General features: G+C 44.0%; 1 protein-coding gene across 4 annotated transcripts in view; it reads right to left on the reverse strand.

Moving 5' to 3' along the window:
- Positions 1-18115, reverse strand: part of TRMT11 (tRNA methyltransferase 11) — a 48999-nt gene that overhangs the window by 26937 nt on the left and 3947 nt on the right. For all 4 annotated transcript variants that reach the window (XR_012645046.1, XM_074990606.1, XM_074990604.1 and 1 more), the window contains exons 3-8: positions 15635-15708; positions 12465-12546; positions 12284-12376; positions 10649-10783; positions 4830-4986; positions 1331-1411 (exon numbers count right to left, since the gene is read on the reverse strand). Coding sequence is in view for 3 of the 4 variants with exons in the window: in XM_074990604.1 (XP_074846705.1) it covers positions 1331-1411; positions 4830-4986; positions 10649-10783; positions 12284-12376; positions 12465-12546; positions 15635-15708 (622 nt within the window). In the remaining variant the exon portion in view is untranslated. The remainder of the gene's footprint in view (positions 1-1330; positions 1412-4829; positions 4987-10648; positions 10784-12283; positions 12377-12464; positions 12547-15634; positions 15709-18115) is intronic.

Raw genomic sequence — 18115 nt, forward strand, 5'->3', positions numbered from 1 at the left:
CATAGTATACCTATCTTTATTCACTATATGAGTGAACTTCCCCCACTTATATGAGCGGGCTCCCTGGCTGGGGGTGGGGAGACCCACAGCCCCGTGACCGGTTCAGCTCCAACCATGGGGTGTGTGGCCAGGGGCAGGGAGACCCACAGCCAGAGCCTTCTCCTTCCCTTCCCTCAGACATGCAGCTGTCTGACAGCCTGGTTCCCTCCCCTGCAATGGCAGGAACATGAAACTTACCAGCCATGAGCTGATCAGTTTCCCAGTCCTGCAAGCTATGGGGAGACTAGAACCAGCCTGTCCTTGGTTCCCAGCTCCTGCCACTCTGGGAACCAGAAAACTGACCAGCCCTGGTGGTTCCTGGCTCCCCTCCCCTTGCAGGAAAATTTGAGCTATGCAGGGGTTGTAGGAACAACCCCTGGGCAACTCAAGGGTTTATGGTATTGGGACCCCTGCCCCTCTCACCCTCCGCAGACCTCACCCTCGGTCAGGTTTTAACTGCCCCCCAACCCCACAGTCCTAAACTGCCTCCAGCCTTAAACCCCACCAGCAGCGGCCAGCATTAAACTCTCGGTAGCCCCAACTTCCCCCAGTCTTAGACCCCCCCTTGCATCCCTCAACAGCCCCAGCCTTAGACACTCCTCGTCCTCCCGCAGCCTCTTCACCGGGGCTGCTAGGTTGGGTGGCTCCGCCAGCCCTCCTGCTCCCAGCAATTAACTCAAGTGTTAATGTTTCAGCACCTAGGCATGTCATTGCTATCCCTAGTGACAGAGATAGCTGCGGGAAGTGGCATCTATCTCTACTGATAGATATCTGCCTGAGACAGCAGTGTTAAGAAACTGCAAATGGCTTCTTTAACAGCCACATGCAGCTAGGAACTGCCCAGCTGGCGACCTTTAACAAATCTAATGGGACCCATAGGTTGGGAATCTCTCCTCTACATGCATACACTATATCCTATTCTAGTGCCAAACTATTCAAGTACATTAGAAAAGTACCTAAACTCAACTGGTTTATGGCAAGTTACAAGCACTTGGAATGAACTGGAGACTTTTACATTTATTTTAATGGGAATTTAGTGTTGCTCTTATGAGTTTTTGCCTATGAGCAGAAATCTGGGAGACAATTGTGCTTGTATAGCAAGGGATGAGTGTACTGCAAGACAGAATATATCTGTAAATGAATTAGTACACATCACAGATGTTTCACAAAACAAACATTGTGAAGGGGAAAACTCCCTTCATCACTGGATCTACTAGTACCTGCTAGCAAAGATAAATTCTAACTCTTCCGTATTTAAGTAAGTTGTTCAGAAAGAAAATACACAACATACCTAATCCATGGACAGTGTTATAATCTATATCAGTACCACACACATATGCTCCAAAATGTGCTGAGGATAGAAGAAGGCCACCTGCAAAGAAAATATAAAATATACTCAATGCTGTTGTGGATACTGCTCCATAAGGGTTTGTTTTGAGGAACAGGAGAAATCTGAAAATGTATGTACTACTCTGGGTTACAATCAGATGGCACTTGTCCCTTTCTGGTTATAGTTAGATATATTACCAGGAGGTCCCCTCCACACCAATGCTATTTTTCCATTTATTCTCTTCACTCAGACTTAGTTTAACTTAGGAGGCTGATCGTATGGTCTGCTCTTACGGGTGCCCATTTCTGCAAGGGAGGCATCCACTCTCATACTCAAGTATATTGCCTTCAAACGTGATGGAATAAAAATCATCATATGTGGCCCAGCTTCACAAGATAGACACTGCGAAGTAGCCAAGATATTGACTTGGATAAGGGAATGGAAGATATGCTTATAAAATTTGTAGATGACACCAAGATGGGAGGGATTGGAAGCATTTTGGAGGACTGGATTAAAAATACAAATGACATTGACGAACTGGAGAACTGGCCTGAAATCAACAAGATGAAGTGCAATAGATGTACAAATTACTTCACACAGAAAGGGAAGAATCAAAGAACAATCACAAAATGGGACTAACTGAATTGGTAGTATTACTGAAAAGGATCTGGGGGTTCTAATGAATCACAAACTAAATGAGACTACAGTGTAACACAGCTGTGGAAGAGGGCCAATATCATTCTGGGATTTATTAACACAAGTGCCGTGGAAGACATGGGAGGAGCTTGTTCCACTCTGGCACTGAAGAGCCCCCAGATGAATTACAAAGTCCAATTCTAGAAACTGACCTCTAAGAAAGATATAGACAAATCTGTGAGAATACAGAGGAAAGCAAAAAAAAAAGACAGAAGATTTAGACAATCTGACCAATAAGGAAAAGCAAAAAACCTGGGCACGTTTAGTCTTTAAAACGATGACTGAAAGGGGGTCTAATAACAGTCTTCTGATATGTTAAGAGGACTGTAATCAATACTTCCTTATGTCTATTGAATGTAGGACAAGAAATAATGGGCATAATTTACAGTAAGGGAGATTGAAATTAGTCATTAGCAAAATTTTTAAGTAAAGCACTGGAACAGGCTTCCAAGGGAGGTTGTGGATTCCTTCCTCCTCTCCCGCAGCCTCTAGAGGTTTTAAAAAGTGGGTTGGATAACCTTCCATCAGGGACGGTCTACATTTGTTTGCTCCTGCTACAGTACATGGTGCTTCACTTGATGACTTAAAGTCCCTTCCAGTCCTGTATTTCTGATTTGACAACCAAGCAAAACAAACATCTGGGGTTCAATGGAGGATTTAAATTCACAGCGAGGTAACAGACAATCTAGGGTAACTGTTTGCCTGCAACTCCAGAGATACATCTGAAGGTGTGGAAAAACAGTTTCTAAAAAAAGATGGAGTTCTAATGTTGATCACCCCTGTAAACACCCAGAGGATTGGCTCCACACCAAAGGAGTTGTTTTATTTAGCACTGACACTCCCCTCTCATCACCATGAAAAAATTACTTGGGTATCAGTTCAAAAATCACTTCTGATAGATTTTTTTTATTGTTACTACTTATCCCTCAGGATACCCACAGCAAAATTTTAAAACAGTAAAAATATTCTCAGTTTTTTGTAGTTTTCTTTGTCTATTTCACAGAGGCCTTACACTGCAACTACAGGTCAGATTCTAAACCTGCAAGAGTGATGAGTGGTTAGGCATACAGATGATCCCATTTTAGTGAGTGTAACTGTACCATGAGAGTCAACAGATCCATGTCAGTAAGGGACTGACAATCTGAGTCGTTGTGCTTATAACATTTTCTCTTCAGCCATACATTCAGCTACATTCATGATGCTACCCACCACCATCTACGCATTCTTAACACACATTTAATATGTATGCCAAACATACTATTTTAGAGCTTTTTTTTAAAAAAAATCTTATTTATAAACAAATTCCATTTAAATAAAAATGAGGAAAAAATAATTGTTCTCCACTTTTCCTTGTTAATTGGATTCGGGAAAAACAAAATTACTCACCCTAGGAGTCACCTGTTTTCCTTCTTGACTGTAATGCCTTGAATAGACAGGCACGCCTTCAGAGAGTCAAAACAAATTTAGCTAGCCTTTCCCTAAATATGATATACCACCCAGTATTATAAAGAGTGCATATAAGACTATGGTGCTCACCTAATACATTTTTTCTTGATTAAATAAAAGTGTTAGGGAACATGAACTGAACTCAATAAGTCTCTTGTTTTACTTCATGCCTATATCAAACAGTCACATTTTACAACTAAATCACAGGGAGTACAAACTTGATGATAGTGTTGTATGTTCTGCATTGTCTTCAATTTCTCTACTTCCACCATTATTACACGAATTCTTCCCATTCTGTCTGACCTTACATGCCTTGCCTACATCCCTCTTCAAGTCTGACTTCCTAAGAGGATTAATTCTTCTACAATGCTGCTTTAGTTTTTATTTAAACACATATATTGTGATTAAATGAATCTGACAAGTGCAGCAGAACACAAACCTAAACAAATTTCCTTGACTTTCTAAAAAGCATTAGAAATCTATGAAAATGGGGGCAGGGAGAAAAACGGACAAGTTTCTGAAGAGATTACAATGTGGACTGAAGAAAACCTACTTGCACATTAACTACAAAACCCTGAACTAAAATATGTCTGAAAACAATGACGTCTTACAGTCCCAGAACTGTGGGACCTGCTTCTGCCCATGCCCAATCTCTTGAAGAGGACTTGCTGCACATCCTGAAACATAGGTTTCTCCATTTCAAAATCAAACAAGGTGCAGGAAAAGTGATCCAATACATGGAATAAAAGCTCCCCCTACTGACTTGCCAGGGAGGAGAAGGAAAAAAAAAAAGTAGTAAAGTAGTACACAAGTTTGTCACCACATTTCCCTAAGACACAAGGAAGACCTCATTATTTCCAACCTTGAAGATCATATAACATTCTTAAAAGTTCTTACAGTAACTTAGGAGTATAACTTTAAATTCATACAATTTACTGAAAGTTATTGTGACTTTGGCTACTAAGCAGTTAAATAACTTCAGAAAATGAGACTAAGGGACTTTTCAAAATGTTACCCAAGGTAAATAAAGACTTGAAAAGATACTGAAGTTACATCTATCCTCCTGAAGTTGCATCTAATTCTGTTACAGGACTTTGGGAACTAACCAAGCAGTTGATTTTATAATTATTCTTACTGCGGCAGCATCTAGTGATGGACAGAAGTCTCAGTCATGAACCAGGACCTCACTGTGCTAAGCACTGTACAAACAAAGAAAAAGCCTCTCCCCAAAGATTTTAGTTTTTACACAAATAACATACATAGAGCAAGCACTAGTCAATTTTCCATTTTTTTTTTCCAACAACAGAAAAAGAAATACCTGTTCCAACAAATGGATCAAACACGACATCATTCGCTTTTACTCTCCCATGGTTTGCCATGATGAAAGACAAGCAAGCATCCATGCTTGTATTCCCAATAAAATGCCTCCTCTTTACACTGTATGATTCAATAAGCTCCCTTTGCCCATCTGCAATCTGTAGAAACATTCAGAAAGAGTCAATGGGATGTCCTTGCATGTAACTGATAAGTAGACTAATATACAGCCTTAATTATACTACATCACAACCAGAAAAATCAGGCATTCTTCATTGAAATTATGCCACCTGAGTTGAATCCACTGAAAAAATAGAAATCAGAGACTTTTCTGTTGCAGAGTTAGCCTATTAGTAAAATTCCCAGAGAAATAATAAATCAAGATAGATTTCAGAGTTGAGGCTATCAATTAGAGGGACATGGTAGACCCCCGACTTATGTGGACGTTGCGTTGCTCTGGTCAGTTTCCCAGCTCCTGTCAGTGGCAGCAACCAAGAGTCAGGCTGCCGGTCCTGTCAGGGATGTCGAGAGTCAGGCTGCTGCTCCTGACAGCTCCTGTCAGTGGCGACAGCTGAGAGTCAGGCTCTTGGCTGCTGCCACTCACAGGACCGGGGAAACTGTCCAGTGCAGCAGTGTTGGTCAGTTTCCCCACTCCTGAGAGTGGTGGGGAGCTGGGGCCTGGCTCTGGGCTGCCTGTCACTTACAGGAGTAGGGAAACTGACCAGTGCTTCTGCGCTGGTCAGTTTCCCAGCTCCCCTGAGCTGCGGGCAGCCTGGAGCCAGGCACCAGTTCTCCGCCACTCAGAGTCATGTTAACCTGAGATTTGCACAACTGCAGTTAACGTAATCTTGGGGTTCTACTGTATTGCAATTAGCAACTGTTAAGAGTGTCAGCTGCCTTGAGGGCACCCCATGTGGCAGATGTTCACTCCACAGGCTGCCCCCACCTTCAATCTTCCTCCTTCCTGTTCAGGGCTCCCCAACCAAACTCAAAACCCATCAATCCTGCAGGCCCTTCTGACAGGTCTTTCCCTCCCTGTCAAAACCAAAAATAAAATTAACAAAAACATTAAGCAGTTACTCTGCTGGCTCTAGTCTCTGCCCCGAGGTATCTCCAAAGGCCATTTCTAAGCCTGCTTTCTCTGGCAGTCCTTTGAAATTCTCTCATCCTGCCTCCTTCCATTTTCTGTTACTTTTCACAGGGGAATCAGCTGATCTCTGTTCAAATGTGCCCAATTAGGAAGAAGAGTCAGCTGACAAAACATCTTTCAGGGATGATCTAGATGGTGCTTAATCCTGTGGTGAGGGCAGGGGAATGGACTTGACGACCTCTCAAGGTTCCTTACAGTTCTAGTATTCTATGAGTCTATGACCCAGGCTTCCGACCCATAGGGATCTGTCTGCACTACATCTGGGAATGAGCCTGGAGAGGACATGAGAAGCCATACTCCAGCCTCAGCTGCAATGTTTACACAGTTAATTTTAACGCATTGCATGAGCACCACTAACAAAAGTCCATAGATATGGGGTGGGAAACTTGCTCTCAGATGCAATGTAGACATACCCTATAGACGCAAAGCATCCTGTTACTCCCATAAAATTCAGAATTAGAGTTAAACTTAAAAATATTCAAATACATTAATGTAAGAAACTGCATGGATACACACACAAACCATTTTAGCTCTGTCTTAAGGTCCCATATACACTTGTTTTCCAGCCACATATGCTACATTTAAATGCTGTTAAAAGCAAACCGTCTTCAAACAAGAACTTGTTGAAAAGTAGCCAACCTTTTAAATGAGACTTTCAACTTTCCTATTTCTAATACAATTTGGACAGAACTAACAAAGGCAGGGTCAAACCACTGTGGAACACTTTCTGCCACCATGGGTCAACACAGTTACATAACCTGGTTTTGATTCTCCTATGTTTAAATATTGTGTAAAAAAAATTACAGATGGGACAACAATGACTTTAGGCCTTTCACAAAGTTACAGAAATTCAAGGACCTTCCTACATTGCTGACAGAAGTAGACAATACTCTTAGTAACTGCCAGCAAATCAGGTATCACTTTTACTAGCAATCCTAGGTGTCAAAATTGCCTTTTGGTAAATAGATCTTAATATTTGGTTAAGGGTCTTGACCAGACATCAAAGTTTATGTAAACGGGTTGGCTGGTCTTCCTTCATTCTAGTTACCTTTGCACTCAGACATCCAAAAGTTAATTTCTCCATGTACTGCTGGTCCTACCTGTGAACTTGACCTTTGAACACTGTATTTGCAGAAGCAGTACAAGAGATTAGTTCAGATTTTCCCAAGATGCACTGACAGAAATACGGTTAGGTTGGTAGTGTGGCAGAATATCAATATGCCAATGTGACTGAAACATAGCCATGCTGTGAAAAAGACAGCTATATGAACACAAGTTAGTCATGTTTATTATACATGGCTCAGATAACACGTCCCATCCAATTTAAAAAACATAGCAGTACTTCCTAAACAGTATAGATGGGGTCAAAGTCCAGCACTTTCAATGTTCTGCTCTACAAACATCACCTTCTCATTTATGCTGAGTCAATAGCTTCTGAGGTGCCAAGTTGCAGGTATAGGACCCATGTGAAACAGGCTGTGGGAAAATTTTACCTTTCTTTGTATCACACCTATGTAGATGTCATCTAGGGTAATTCTGAGTCCTTAGGACGGGTTAGAACAGTCCCAGGGATACCCTAATTTGGATCCAGAAAAGTTTCGGGAAGTTCTTCAGAGAGCTTGGAATAGTTTCAGCCACACATGTCCCACTGCACTCCTTTAGGCGCACACTGACTTTACACTGGGACCACAGAGAGGCACGGCAGTACTAGTGTACCACTACTGTGTCTTACAGAAACTTGCCCCTATGTTGGAGAACTCCTCAATGGTCAGGTGTACAGCTCCTCTGTTCATTGGGCCCCTCATGGCTAATCTCTTCCATAGACACCTTAACATTTTCACTTTTGTTTGGACTGGTGAATTAATCCACCTTTTCTTACTCACAAAAACAGATTCCCAGAATTCCGCACTATCACTGCACTACCCTGGATATTGGGTGGACAAAATATGACTCCCAGGCCAGATGTGGTCCACCAAACATTTTCCTCTGCCCCAGACAAGAGGGTCATGGCAGGAGAGAGGAAATATCTGATGATCCAGCACACTCCCGGCCTGCTGCAGCCCTGACCATGCCGCTCCGGGAGCACCATGGCCGGCTCTTGAGGCAAGTGTGTCTCTGACCACGCCGGTGGGGATGGGAACAGGCTACCACCACCCCCAGCACTATCCTGACTAGGGATGTTAAAGAGCGAGTAATCTGGACTGAGTAACCACCGAAATGTCTGTTGCTCGGTTAATGACCCCTGCCCCCGCTGCTCTGCATCTGAAAGGTGGAGCCAGCATACAGACTGTCCCAGATTCTATCCCACCCCTGAAACTCTGCACAAATGTAACCAAGTAACTAGTTAAATACAGGGCTGCAGGGGGGGCGAGGGGCTAGAGCCTGATCCCCGTGCCAGGGGCAGAAGCTGAGCCAGCCTGCACACCTGCACGCTGGCTCAGCCTCTTAAATGCAGAGTGGCAGTGAAGGACACTGCTGAGCCCAGCGCAAGCAAGGACAGAGTCTGAGCCATCCCCTCCCGATTTACTTGGCAGAGTGGGTCCTGCAGGTAACCAGTGGCACTAACAGAGAAGCAGATGCTTATTGCTTAGTTGTGCAAACAGATACTCTATTGTAGGGGTGAGCAAGCTTCACACTTCAGGCTCCACCGGCAGGGATGCAGAGAGGGTGCTCAGGAAGGGGATGGGATGCTCAAGAAGATGGTGCTGGGGCCTCTGTGGGGTGCCCTGAAGGGTGGGGGAGGAAGGGTGCTCAGCAGGATGTCACAAACAGAGGACCCTGGGGGCTTAGGTGCCTTAGAACCTCCACCTTGTAGGCATCACTCTAGCTGTCCTGGTGATCATGGAATTTGGTGCTACTGTAGAGAAGGGAGGTAGTGACCCTGAGCTGTACCATGCTGGACAGGAGGTGATGGCACCAGGCTGGCAGTGGCCCTGCAACCCCACAGGCAGCAAGCTGCACTCGGGCGACACCGGCATCCCAGGGGGGTGGGGTGTCTTGGGCACCAGTGTGACACAGGCTGTGTGAACCAACGTGGCTGCCTTATCGTGCTTGGAACTCGCTGCCTGCCCCTGTCACCTGGCTCAGGGCCTCTGCATATTCTGATTGGACCAGGAGGCACTGTGGCAGTGGGGACACCATTCCGATTGGTCACCATGCTTGCTTGGCAACAGCAGTCGCAGAGGCCACGGGAGAGGAAGCAGAGGGCTGGGGAGGCAGCGGAAACCACAGGGGTGGGAGAGAAGGGAGGCCAATCACACTACACTTCCCCATTACAAAATGTCATCCCTCCCCCTGCCCCCTCGGCTCTATTACATACCTAATCCTCACAGCTCCCATTTGCCAGAAACCAGCCAATGGGTGCCGTTGGGAAGGTGCGTGCAGGCACAGACAACAGCCACTGGCCTATGCACACCCTGCTCCAAGGGGCATAAAGAGAACTTTGCCACAGCAGCCAGCAGGTTAAACAATGTGGGGCCACCATGGTCTGTCAGAGTGCCCCACTGTGCCACTGGCTGGGAGCCGCCTATGGGCCTCTAGGCCAGGGCCAGAGTAGGCAAATCACACCTCTTTCCGCTCCCCAACCCCCTGCCCCTGGGCACAACCCATTCCTGGACCCAAACTCACTCCTATACCCTGCGTCCCCTCACACACCCAGGCGTCAACTCAGAACCCCCTCCTGCACCCAAACTCCATCACAGAACCCACCCTCCCACCACTACAGCACAGCCCATGCCTACTTACCTAAATTCTTGGAGCGTATCCCCTGCAAAAATTATTATACACCATACTGTACATCATAGTTCCCTGTAAGCTGTGCAGCTAAATGGCAACCGGCGCCCGGCCCCAGCTCCCACTGCTGAGGCCAGAGTGGCCTGGCCCCAGACCATCCCCCATGTGCCATAATCAAGCAGTCTGGCCAGCTCGGGTAGCCTGGACCCTCACTTGTCACAGCCAGAGCAGTTTCACATGACTGGGGCAGCCCAGTCCCAACCTCACACCTTGGCCCTTCCTTGGAGATCCTAGGCCCCCTTTCACCCGCACCAACTCCTGAACCCCTGCTTGAACCGCAACTGAGAGCCCATGCACCCCTCCCCAAACTCCAACCTTGAATGGAGCCCTTGCACCCAAACCCTTAGTTTCTGCCCTGAGCCCCTCTGTAGAGTCCTTACCCCCAGACAGAGCCTTGCACCCTAACCCTTAGATCCTGTCCCGAGTCTCTCATCCGCAGCCCCACCCCAAGAGCTTACATCCCCCAACAGAGCCCTCACACTCCTGCACCCAACCCTCTGCCCCAAGCCTGAGCCACCTTCTGCACTCCAAACTACTTGGCTCATCCCCCAACACAAGTTTTGTTATGTGCACTGATATGAGAGTGATGTGATGTACATTACATCCATCTTGGTGCACACAACAAAATTCATTCCCCTTAGAGGTGGGAAGAGTCAGAAGAAACTGTTACCCACTCCTGCTGCATAAGCTGGTATAAACAACTAGCACATCTTTAAAAAAAAAAAAGAAAAAAAAAAACAGAGAATTTATCATACTTCAATATTTTAAGCTTTAAATTTCCCTAATTTTTTAAATAAATTAAACATAAGTTTAAATAAGGATTCTAGAATCTCTCTCTTCTGATTATGCTAATTAGTAAGACAATGTAGTTTGCCACTTACCCATCTACCAACATATGAATTAAGAGGTTCTTCTGGAATGTTGTTAGGGTCTGTTCCATAATCTTCCAGAATCCAGAAGACATGTTCTGGGTTTTTTAAATTCACTTTCCCTTCAAATGGCAGAAATTCCAGAGCCTGTACAAACAGGAAAAACAAATTCTAGACTTCCTGGGGCAAATTTTTAAATAGTCAGGATAGTAAAAACAAAATTTATCTGTCAATAAGACATTAAAAGATACCAAAAAAATGGGAAGGGGACAAAAAAAGATTGAAATTGCACTCTACCCTCTGTCTGATGTATAAAGAAAGTATGAATGGTTTGGTATAGCGCATGCCTCAGGAGCCATATGTTTATTATTACGTGAGCATCGCTTACGTCTAGAGACCTACTGTGAGTACAAAATACGGAATTTTCCAATTAAAAAAACTCTTTTTTTCATGTCAAGCCAAAACATATGAGCTCTCAGCAGGGGCTATGGATACACCAAGTGCCTAATTTCAAAATTAAGACTTTTTTTCTTGTAGTCACTTAAAAAATAATCTAGCCACAATAAGAGGAGAGCTAGGATCCCCCCTACCGAACTCCCTTGTAAGTGAGAAGCAGCTGAAAGAGTTTTGACCAAAATTTCCTCACTGCAACCCAACACTACAAAATGACAATCATCATCAATAGTGAAAATTTCAGCAAGATGTATAAAGCATGCGGTTATAAAGACTAGAAAATGTATTGCATAAGTACAGTAGTCACTATTTCTCCACAAGACCATGGGAATATACAAATATAAACCTTAATTTACCAACTCTTCTTCTTGACTAAAACACTATTCTATTTACATCTAGACAGCATGGTCCAGCAGAGCAGGCACAGGGCCAGGAATCTGAAGATTATTTCCAGCTCTGCAGCTAACTCATTGTATTACACTAGGAAAGCCACTTCAGTCGAAGTTTTCCAAACACAAATGCCTAAAGTGAAAGCACCTGAAGGAAGTCAGATTTCCCAATGTGCTTTGTCCAGAAATACATTGCCCAATTTTAGCCTTCCAAGTCTGCACATTTTTGGCCTTACCACCTCTGTGCCTCAGTTTCCTCATCTGTAAAGTAGGTACAGTCATATGTAGGGTTTTTTCTCTTCATAAAAAGATGTGAAGTGAAAATCTACTAGGAAAAGTACTAATGGTAGATTTTCAAAAAGTTTTAAGTGAGTTAGACCCAAAGCTCCAATTCAATTTCAGAGGAGATCAGAGAGATGAAGGGCAGGTCCACACTAAGCGAGAAAGTTGACCTAAGATATGCAACTCCAGCTATGAAAAAAGCGCAGCTGGAGTCAATGTACCTTAGGTCAACTTTCCCTGCTACCCACAGCAGACGGATGACATGAAAAACTTTCCTGTCATCTTCTCTTACTGGATTGACAGAGAAACCCTGAACATTTGACTTAGTGCAGCCCCACTATATGTGTTAAACCATACTCTACAAGATTGACCTCGGGAGCATTGATTTTCCTGTAATTATAGATGTGCCCTAACTCCCTTAAGTCCTTTTGAAAATCCCAGCCCAAGGGTAAATGCATTAGCCCTATAGTACCTGTATGAGTACACAAAGTTGAAAATAAGATTTTTTTGTAAATATACTTACATCTATCCTTTTAATTTTCTCCTCTTGCGTCAGTGTTTTGTTAAATGTATGAATATGTATTTTATATGTAGAGTTTGACTGTAGATATGGAACCTAAAATAAAGAAAACAACCCTTAGGTCAAATTACAATGTTATCCTGGGTGACTGTGAAATTAACCACCTAGATGTTTATACACGTACCATCTTCTCTATGGGGTAGCTCTTCAGAGATGAGTACAACTCCTCTGCAGATTGTCCCTGACCCCACAGTTCAAATACTGACCTGCAAATTCCATGATTAATAAATTGCCATTAGTGAAGAAAATGATGCTTTATGAAACACTCTATTTCACAATGAATTTTCTTGCTGAGTATATACTGAGGTCACAATTCAAGAAAGCACTTAAGCACATGGGGAGGATCTTTTGTTTTTTAATTGGGGGTCTTAGTGATGCTTTCTTTCTCTTGCATCTCGTGCTGGAGATGCAAACTTTACTGCCTATGATATGGGAGGCTTAAAAAATAAAATCTTTCTGTGAGCAACTTCAGGATTGATTACTACCATGTTACCAGGCACAATTCACCAAACAAAATTCGCTCATGTTTAAGAAGTCAAGAAAGTGTGTTAAAGCTGAAGTTCTATTCTTTATCTATTTCAAAGCATTATTTCCCTGTCCTTAAGTATTACCGTACTGAACTGTAATGCCCAAAGTATAATGTGACCAGCTACCCTCTCATTTTTAAGATGCTGCCTCATGCTATTTTGGGAAACATCACTAGCATTACCATTAATAACTTTATGGATTTCCTTTGCTGCCAATTTTAAGGAAAAAGTGCTCCTGGAAGCTATGAGAGCTGACACGTTATCCTAACTCTTCCTTTAAAACAGTTGAGTAATATACCATATTTTGTCATTTCTCCCATTCAGATTACAGGAGTGCCTCAATTTACGTGAGGGTTGTGTTCCCGTGCACCCTCTTGTAACTCGAATTTTGTGTAATTTGGAGGCAGCTTTTCTTCCCAGCAGAATGCACATTCCGCAGCCAGGGAAGCAGCAGGAGCACCTGGAGCTTCTTTTGAAAGGTAAGTCATGGAGATGGGCAGTTGAGGAGAGTTAAGCCTGTCGGTGGGCTGGAGCAGTGGGACAGGGATGGGGGGAGTTAAGCTTGGGGTGGATTAGGGCTGCAGTGGGTGGAGCTAGAGCCATGCGTGGGGGTGGTGAGCCAGAGCTCTGCTCTGGTGGTGAGCCAAGCTGTGGGGGGTTTGAACCGGGGCTGCAGGAGTTTGAATCAGAGCCATGCAAGGGGGTAATAAGCCAGGGCAGGAGGATGTGAACCAGAGCTGCGCATGGGTGGGGGGTTGAACTGGGGAAGGGGGGAGGGGCATGAGCTGGAGCCACATGCCTGGGGTGGGAGGAGCAGGGGTGTTGAACCAGGGCGAGGGGTTCAAAGCTATGCATCTAACATCTTAAGGAAATTCTTCGTAAGTACAAAAGTTCTAGTTTGCTGAAACAGACAAGCAAATGAGCAATATTTTATTAAACTACAACAAAGGTCACTCTGAATAAGTTATTTTATTAATATATTCAGTTACTGAAAGTGTTGTTTAAAACTACATTTGTATTTTGCTTTTACAGGGAAAACAGAACACTTTAACAGTCTGCTATTTCTTCTCATAGCATCTGTGTTTCTGTTTGCTGTGAGATTTTAAATTATTAAGAGCAAAAGGTACAGAAATGCTGTCGGTATAAACTACATTAAGCAGAACTCAATATTAAATTTTGTATTTTGATTTAATGTTAGAGGGATATTTATAAAAAAATCGTTAGGTCCACATCTTACTTATTTAGTTATTTGTTGGAAATGTTTGTTTTTATTGTAGATGTCATTTTGCCTTAAAAGTGTTTCAGAATAAACACCTTCAATTGCCAGCAACCTGGAAAACCATCAGCAAGTTTATATTAAAACTAATGTGCAGGCACAATGAGCGAGAAAAGAAAACACAATGAGCAGGTATATCAGGTTCATTCTAAGAATATCCTCAATTATTCTTTTTTCTTTAATATTAGAAATACAATTGTTGAAAGCACCCTTTATAAAAAAAAGAAATCACAGCCACTTAGGTGAATTTCAAAAGACTATTTTGCTGAAAATCTCATACCTTTCAGTTTCCTTTCTTACTGTTTGAAGTAGAGCACAATTTATCCGCAGGAAAGACAATTATAATTTTTCCATATAAAGACTCATTTGCACGAGTAGATTCACAGCACAGTATAGGTGAAACTGCATATATGATGCATCAACAGTCAACAAGACATATGGCTTCTTTTTCATTTTCCTTTCCATTGAGCATGGTCTGAAATGTTCAATATAATGGACACAGCCTTTTGCAACTTGGAAAGTATACAGGGCTGCATCCTCCCCTCCAGGGCTGTCCATACCCTTACGAGGGACAGGCAGTAGTGTAAGGCATCTGAAAATTTGAGGCATCACTGGGTTTTAATGTCCAGTGACCCACCTCTTCTGATCTCTGTTCTGTGGCTCTGTTTCCTTTGGGAAGCATCTAGTTAACTTAGCAGAGCATGGAACCTGTGACAGAGCCATTCAAGTGACAATGAAGCCATTTAACAGGCACTTCCCAACCCCAGGTACATATTGTTAGTTTTTGAATGTACTGTGTTAGTTTGTTTAAAATTTGGTTAAAAATTTCATTAATGTGTTGCTGAAGATTATAAAAATCACATCAGTAAAACATTGTCCCTCATCACCGGGCAGCCGTGGGGCTTAGGGACACCAGTTTAATAGTAGTGCATGGGGCTCCAAAACTAAGTACATGTCTGCTCCCTTCTGCTAGGGGAACACTAGGTCCCTGGAACACTTTCCTCTCCTTAAGGCCACTGGAAGGCTCTTGGAAACAGCTCTACAAACTGAGGACTCAACATACAGGAGTGGACGAGTGATGCCAGGGAGCAGCTACTTTTTACTCACTTCTTTTTTAAAAAGTCAGTTTTACCTTTTATCCATCACTGCAGTATGTACTGTCACTTATCACAGATGTAAAAACAATACACCCAACAGATTAAACACCTCTCTCCCCTTCAAAAAACATGATGAGTCAACCACAGCGTCCGAACAACTCTGCCAGGAGGTTAATGTAAAGAAATAAGCTCTACAATGAAGAACACAGAAGAAGGCTGCTAAAGAAACTTACAACTAAAAAATGACGATGGATTCTTTTTACTCAATCATATTTCATTTCAAAAAATGTACACGTGTTTTTTAAGTTTCAACAGTGGAAAAAGTCTCCATGCAATTTACCACAAAATAGCTTAACATGTTGCCCTGCTGCACATTATGGCTTGTAACTCTTACTTTGCACATACAGTCCTTTTCATTAACCCTCTTGCCATCTCTTCAGAAGGAAGATTGAGAATCCAAAATGGAGACTGAAATAAAAAGACAGTAAGAAGAATCTCAGAGATAAGAGGAAGATGTCACAACATCTTATGGGTGTGTCTACACTAACATTCCTCTTTCAAAAGAGGTATGCCAATGAGGCAAATCAAAAATGCAAATGAGGCACAAATTTGCATACCTGACACTCATTTGTATATTCTTATTTCAAAATATCTTCTTTCGAAAGAAGCTGTTTTGAAATAATATGAAAATGAGTGGTCATATATGCAAATTTGTATCTTATTTGCATTTTGATTTACCTCATTTGCGTGCCTCTTTTGAAAGATGAATGCAAGTGTAGATGCACCCCATGTGATTAAGCCAGTATGCAAAGATACAAGAGCACCCTTTTTCTGGTTCTGATGTTAACTGCTGTATAAATAGGAGGACACAATATTCAATTTAAGGTCAAACAGAAGTAGCTGGATTTCACGCACATGCTGTTTTGCTAGTGGCAAAATACAGGTTGCACCTCTCTGGTTCAGCACTCTCAGGATCTGAGCAGTCCCAGACACGGGATTTTGCTGGACCAGAGGAGGTCAATGCCCTCAGGGCTCCCACCCTGGCCACCAGCCCCAGCCACTATCCAGACTTCCTGCCGGCTCCCCAACTCCGCTGCTCTTTGTCTGCTCCCGCCTCGCGGCTCCCCAGCTGGCTCACCAGTGGCTCCCTGGCCGGTGGCTTCCCATCCCCACAGCTCCCAGAAGGCTCCCTGGCTCCTCCTCTCCCTGCCCGGCCCTGAAGCTCCTCAGCTGACTCTGCAGAGGCTCCCTGGCCTGTGGCTTCTTAACCACGCACATCCCCGGCTGGCTCCCAGCCTGCGGTTCCCTGGCCAGCTTCCTGGCCCTGCTGCTCCCCAACCAGCTTCCCAGACACCAAAGCTCACGGTGCTCACTGCTGGCTTGCCACTCACTGGGCCCCACTGGCTTCTCCTCTCTCCTTGTGCAGGGGCTTCGCAGGGCTGACCCCAGCCCAGTGCTTGAGCGTAGGTTCTACCCCCCCGCACCCTCCCATGCTGCAGAAGGGCTGGTAGGGGCTCCAGCTCTGGCCCAGGCCAGGCTGCAGGTCATTGTTATGGCCCCGGGACTCTCTGGTCCTGCAACATGTGTGGTCATGCTGGACCACGGATGTTGCCAAATGAGAGAATACTGGATTTAAGAGGTTGAACATGTAGTAGACTGTCCACTTGTTTATTCATCCTTCTTCAAAGCATCCAATAGAAGCATTACCTGAAATGTGTGCTTATATTTACCTATTCTTGACTTCCACTTCTAAGGGTTGATTTCTTTTAAGTGCTAAGACTAAAATTTATCACCTTCACTTTTCTACACAATCACATATTGGATTTAATGACATAACCGCCAGGACTCCAGCTGTTCCAAAGGCTAGAAGTTCTCTTGGCTCAACTGCTTTAAAAAGAAGCAGACTTCCAGTAGATGGCACTACTCATTTAAGGTTGTAGTCACCAGATTGTAGTCACCCCTTCTTGCAATTCTATCATGAGACATCACACAAAGATGTGAAAAGCAGACTTTATAGAAGCATTAGGGTTCATCTTTGAATGTCAGAATGTACTAAGGAGCTTCCCATTTAATAATTTGTGTATACCACCAGCAGCTCCTTCCATCCATCCATTCCACACTACAAGCTCCCCATGTGCTACCTTCTCAGTCCCCTCTGTTCCAGGGATGCCCTCCAACTCCACTTTGCCAGGTGGTTGTGCACCCCCTCCCTGAGATGCTAGCAGACCAGGTGTCAGCTCACACCAAGGCCCTCACTGAACACTGACATATGCACAGCTGGAATCTAGTTTCACTTACTTGCAGACTAGCACAGTTAAAACTACGGATGTTAACAATTAACTGGTAGGGGCTGGAGCAGCACACCCCTATGACCACCACCTGCCACAGGCAGGTGGCTTTCTTGAGCTCAGTGGGGCCACTGCACAAGGAGGGTGCTCCATCTTGGCTGGAGCAGCCCCCATCCTCGGCAGCCCCAGAGGCCGGGGGATGCAGGAGGCACTGGAGAAACCCTTCCAGCCCACTCAGGCTGGAGCACCCTTGCCCACAGTGCACATGGGACACCAGGACGGCTCAGACCCAACCAAAGCAGCCCCTGTCCAGTCCCCAGGCTCCCCCACCCCACACACACCCATTTAATCAGTTAACCAGTTAAACCAAGCGCTTAACCAGTTAACTCCTTAAATGGGACATTACATCCCCAACTAAAACAGAAATTAGCATTACAAGAACATGCTTAGATGTATGGAATGCATGTGGTACGCTGCATGTATTAATCCTATTTATATCTCTAGCCTATCGTACAAAACAAAGAAAGGAGTCCTTTAGCACCTTAAAGACTAACAATATTATTTATTAGGTGATGAGCCTTTGTGGG

The sequence above is a fragment of the Carettochelys insculpta genome, chromosome 3 (genome assembly GCF_033958435.1).
Source record: "Carettochelys insculpta isolate YL-2023 chromosome 3, ASM3395843v1, whole genome shotgun sequence".
Taxonomy (NCBI): Eukaryota; Metazoa; Chordata; order Testudines; family Carettochelyidae; genus Carettochelys; species Carettochelys insculpta.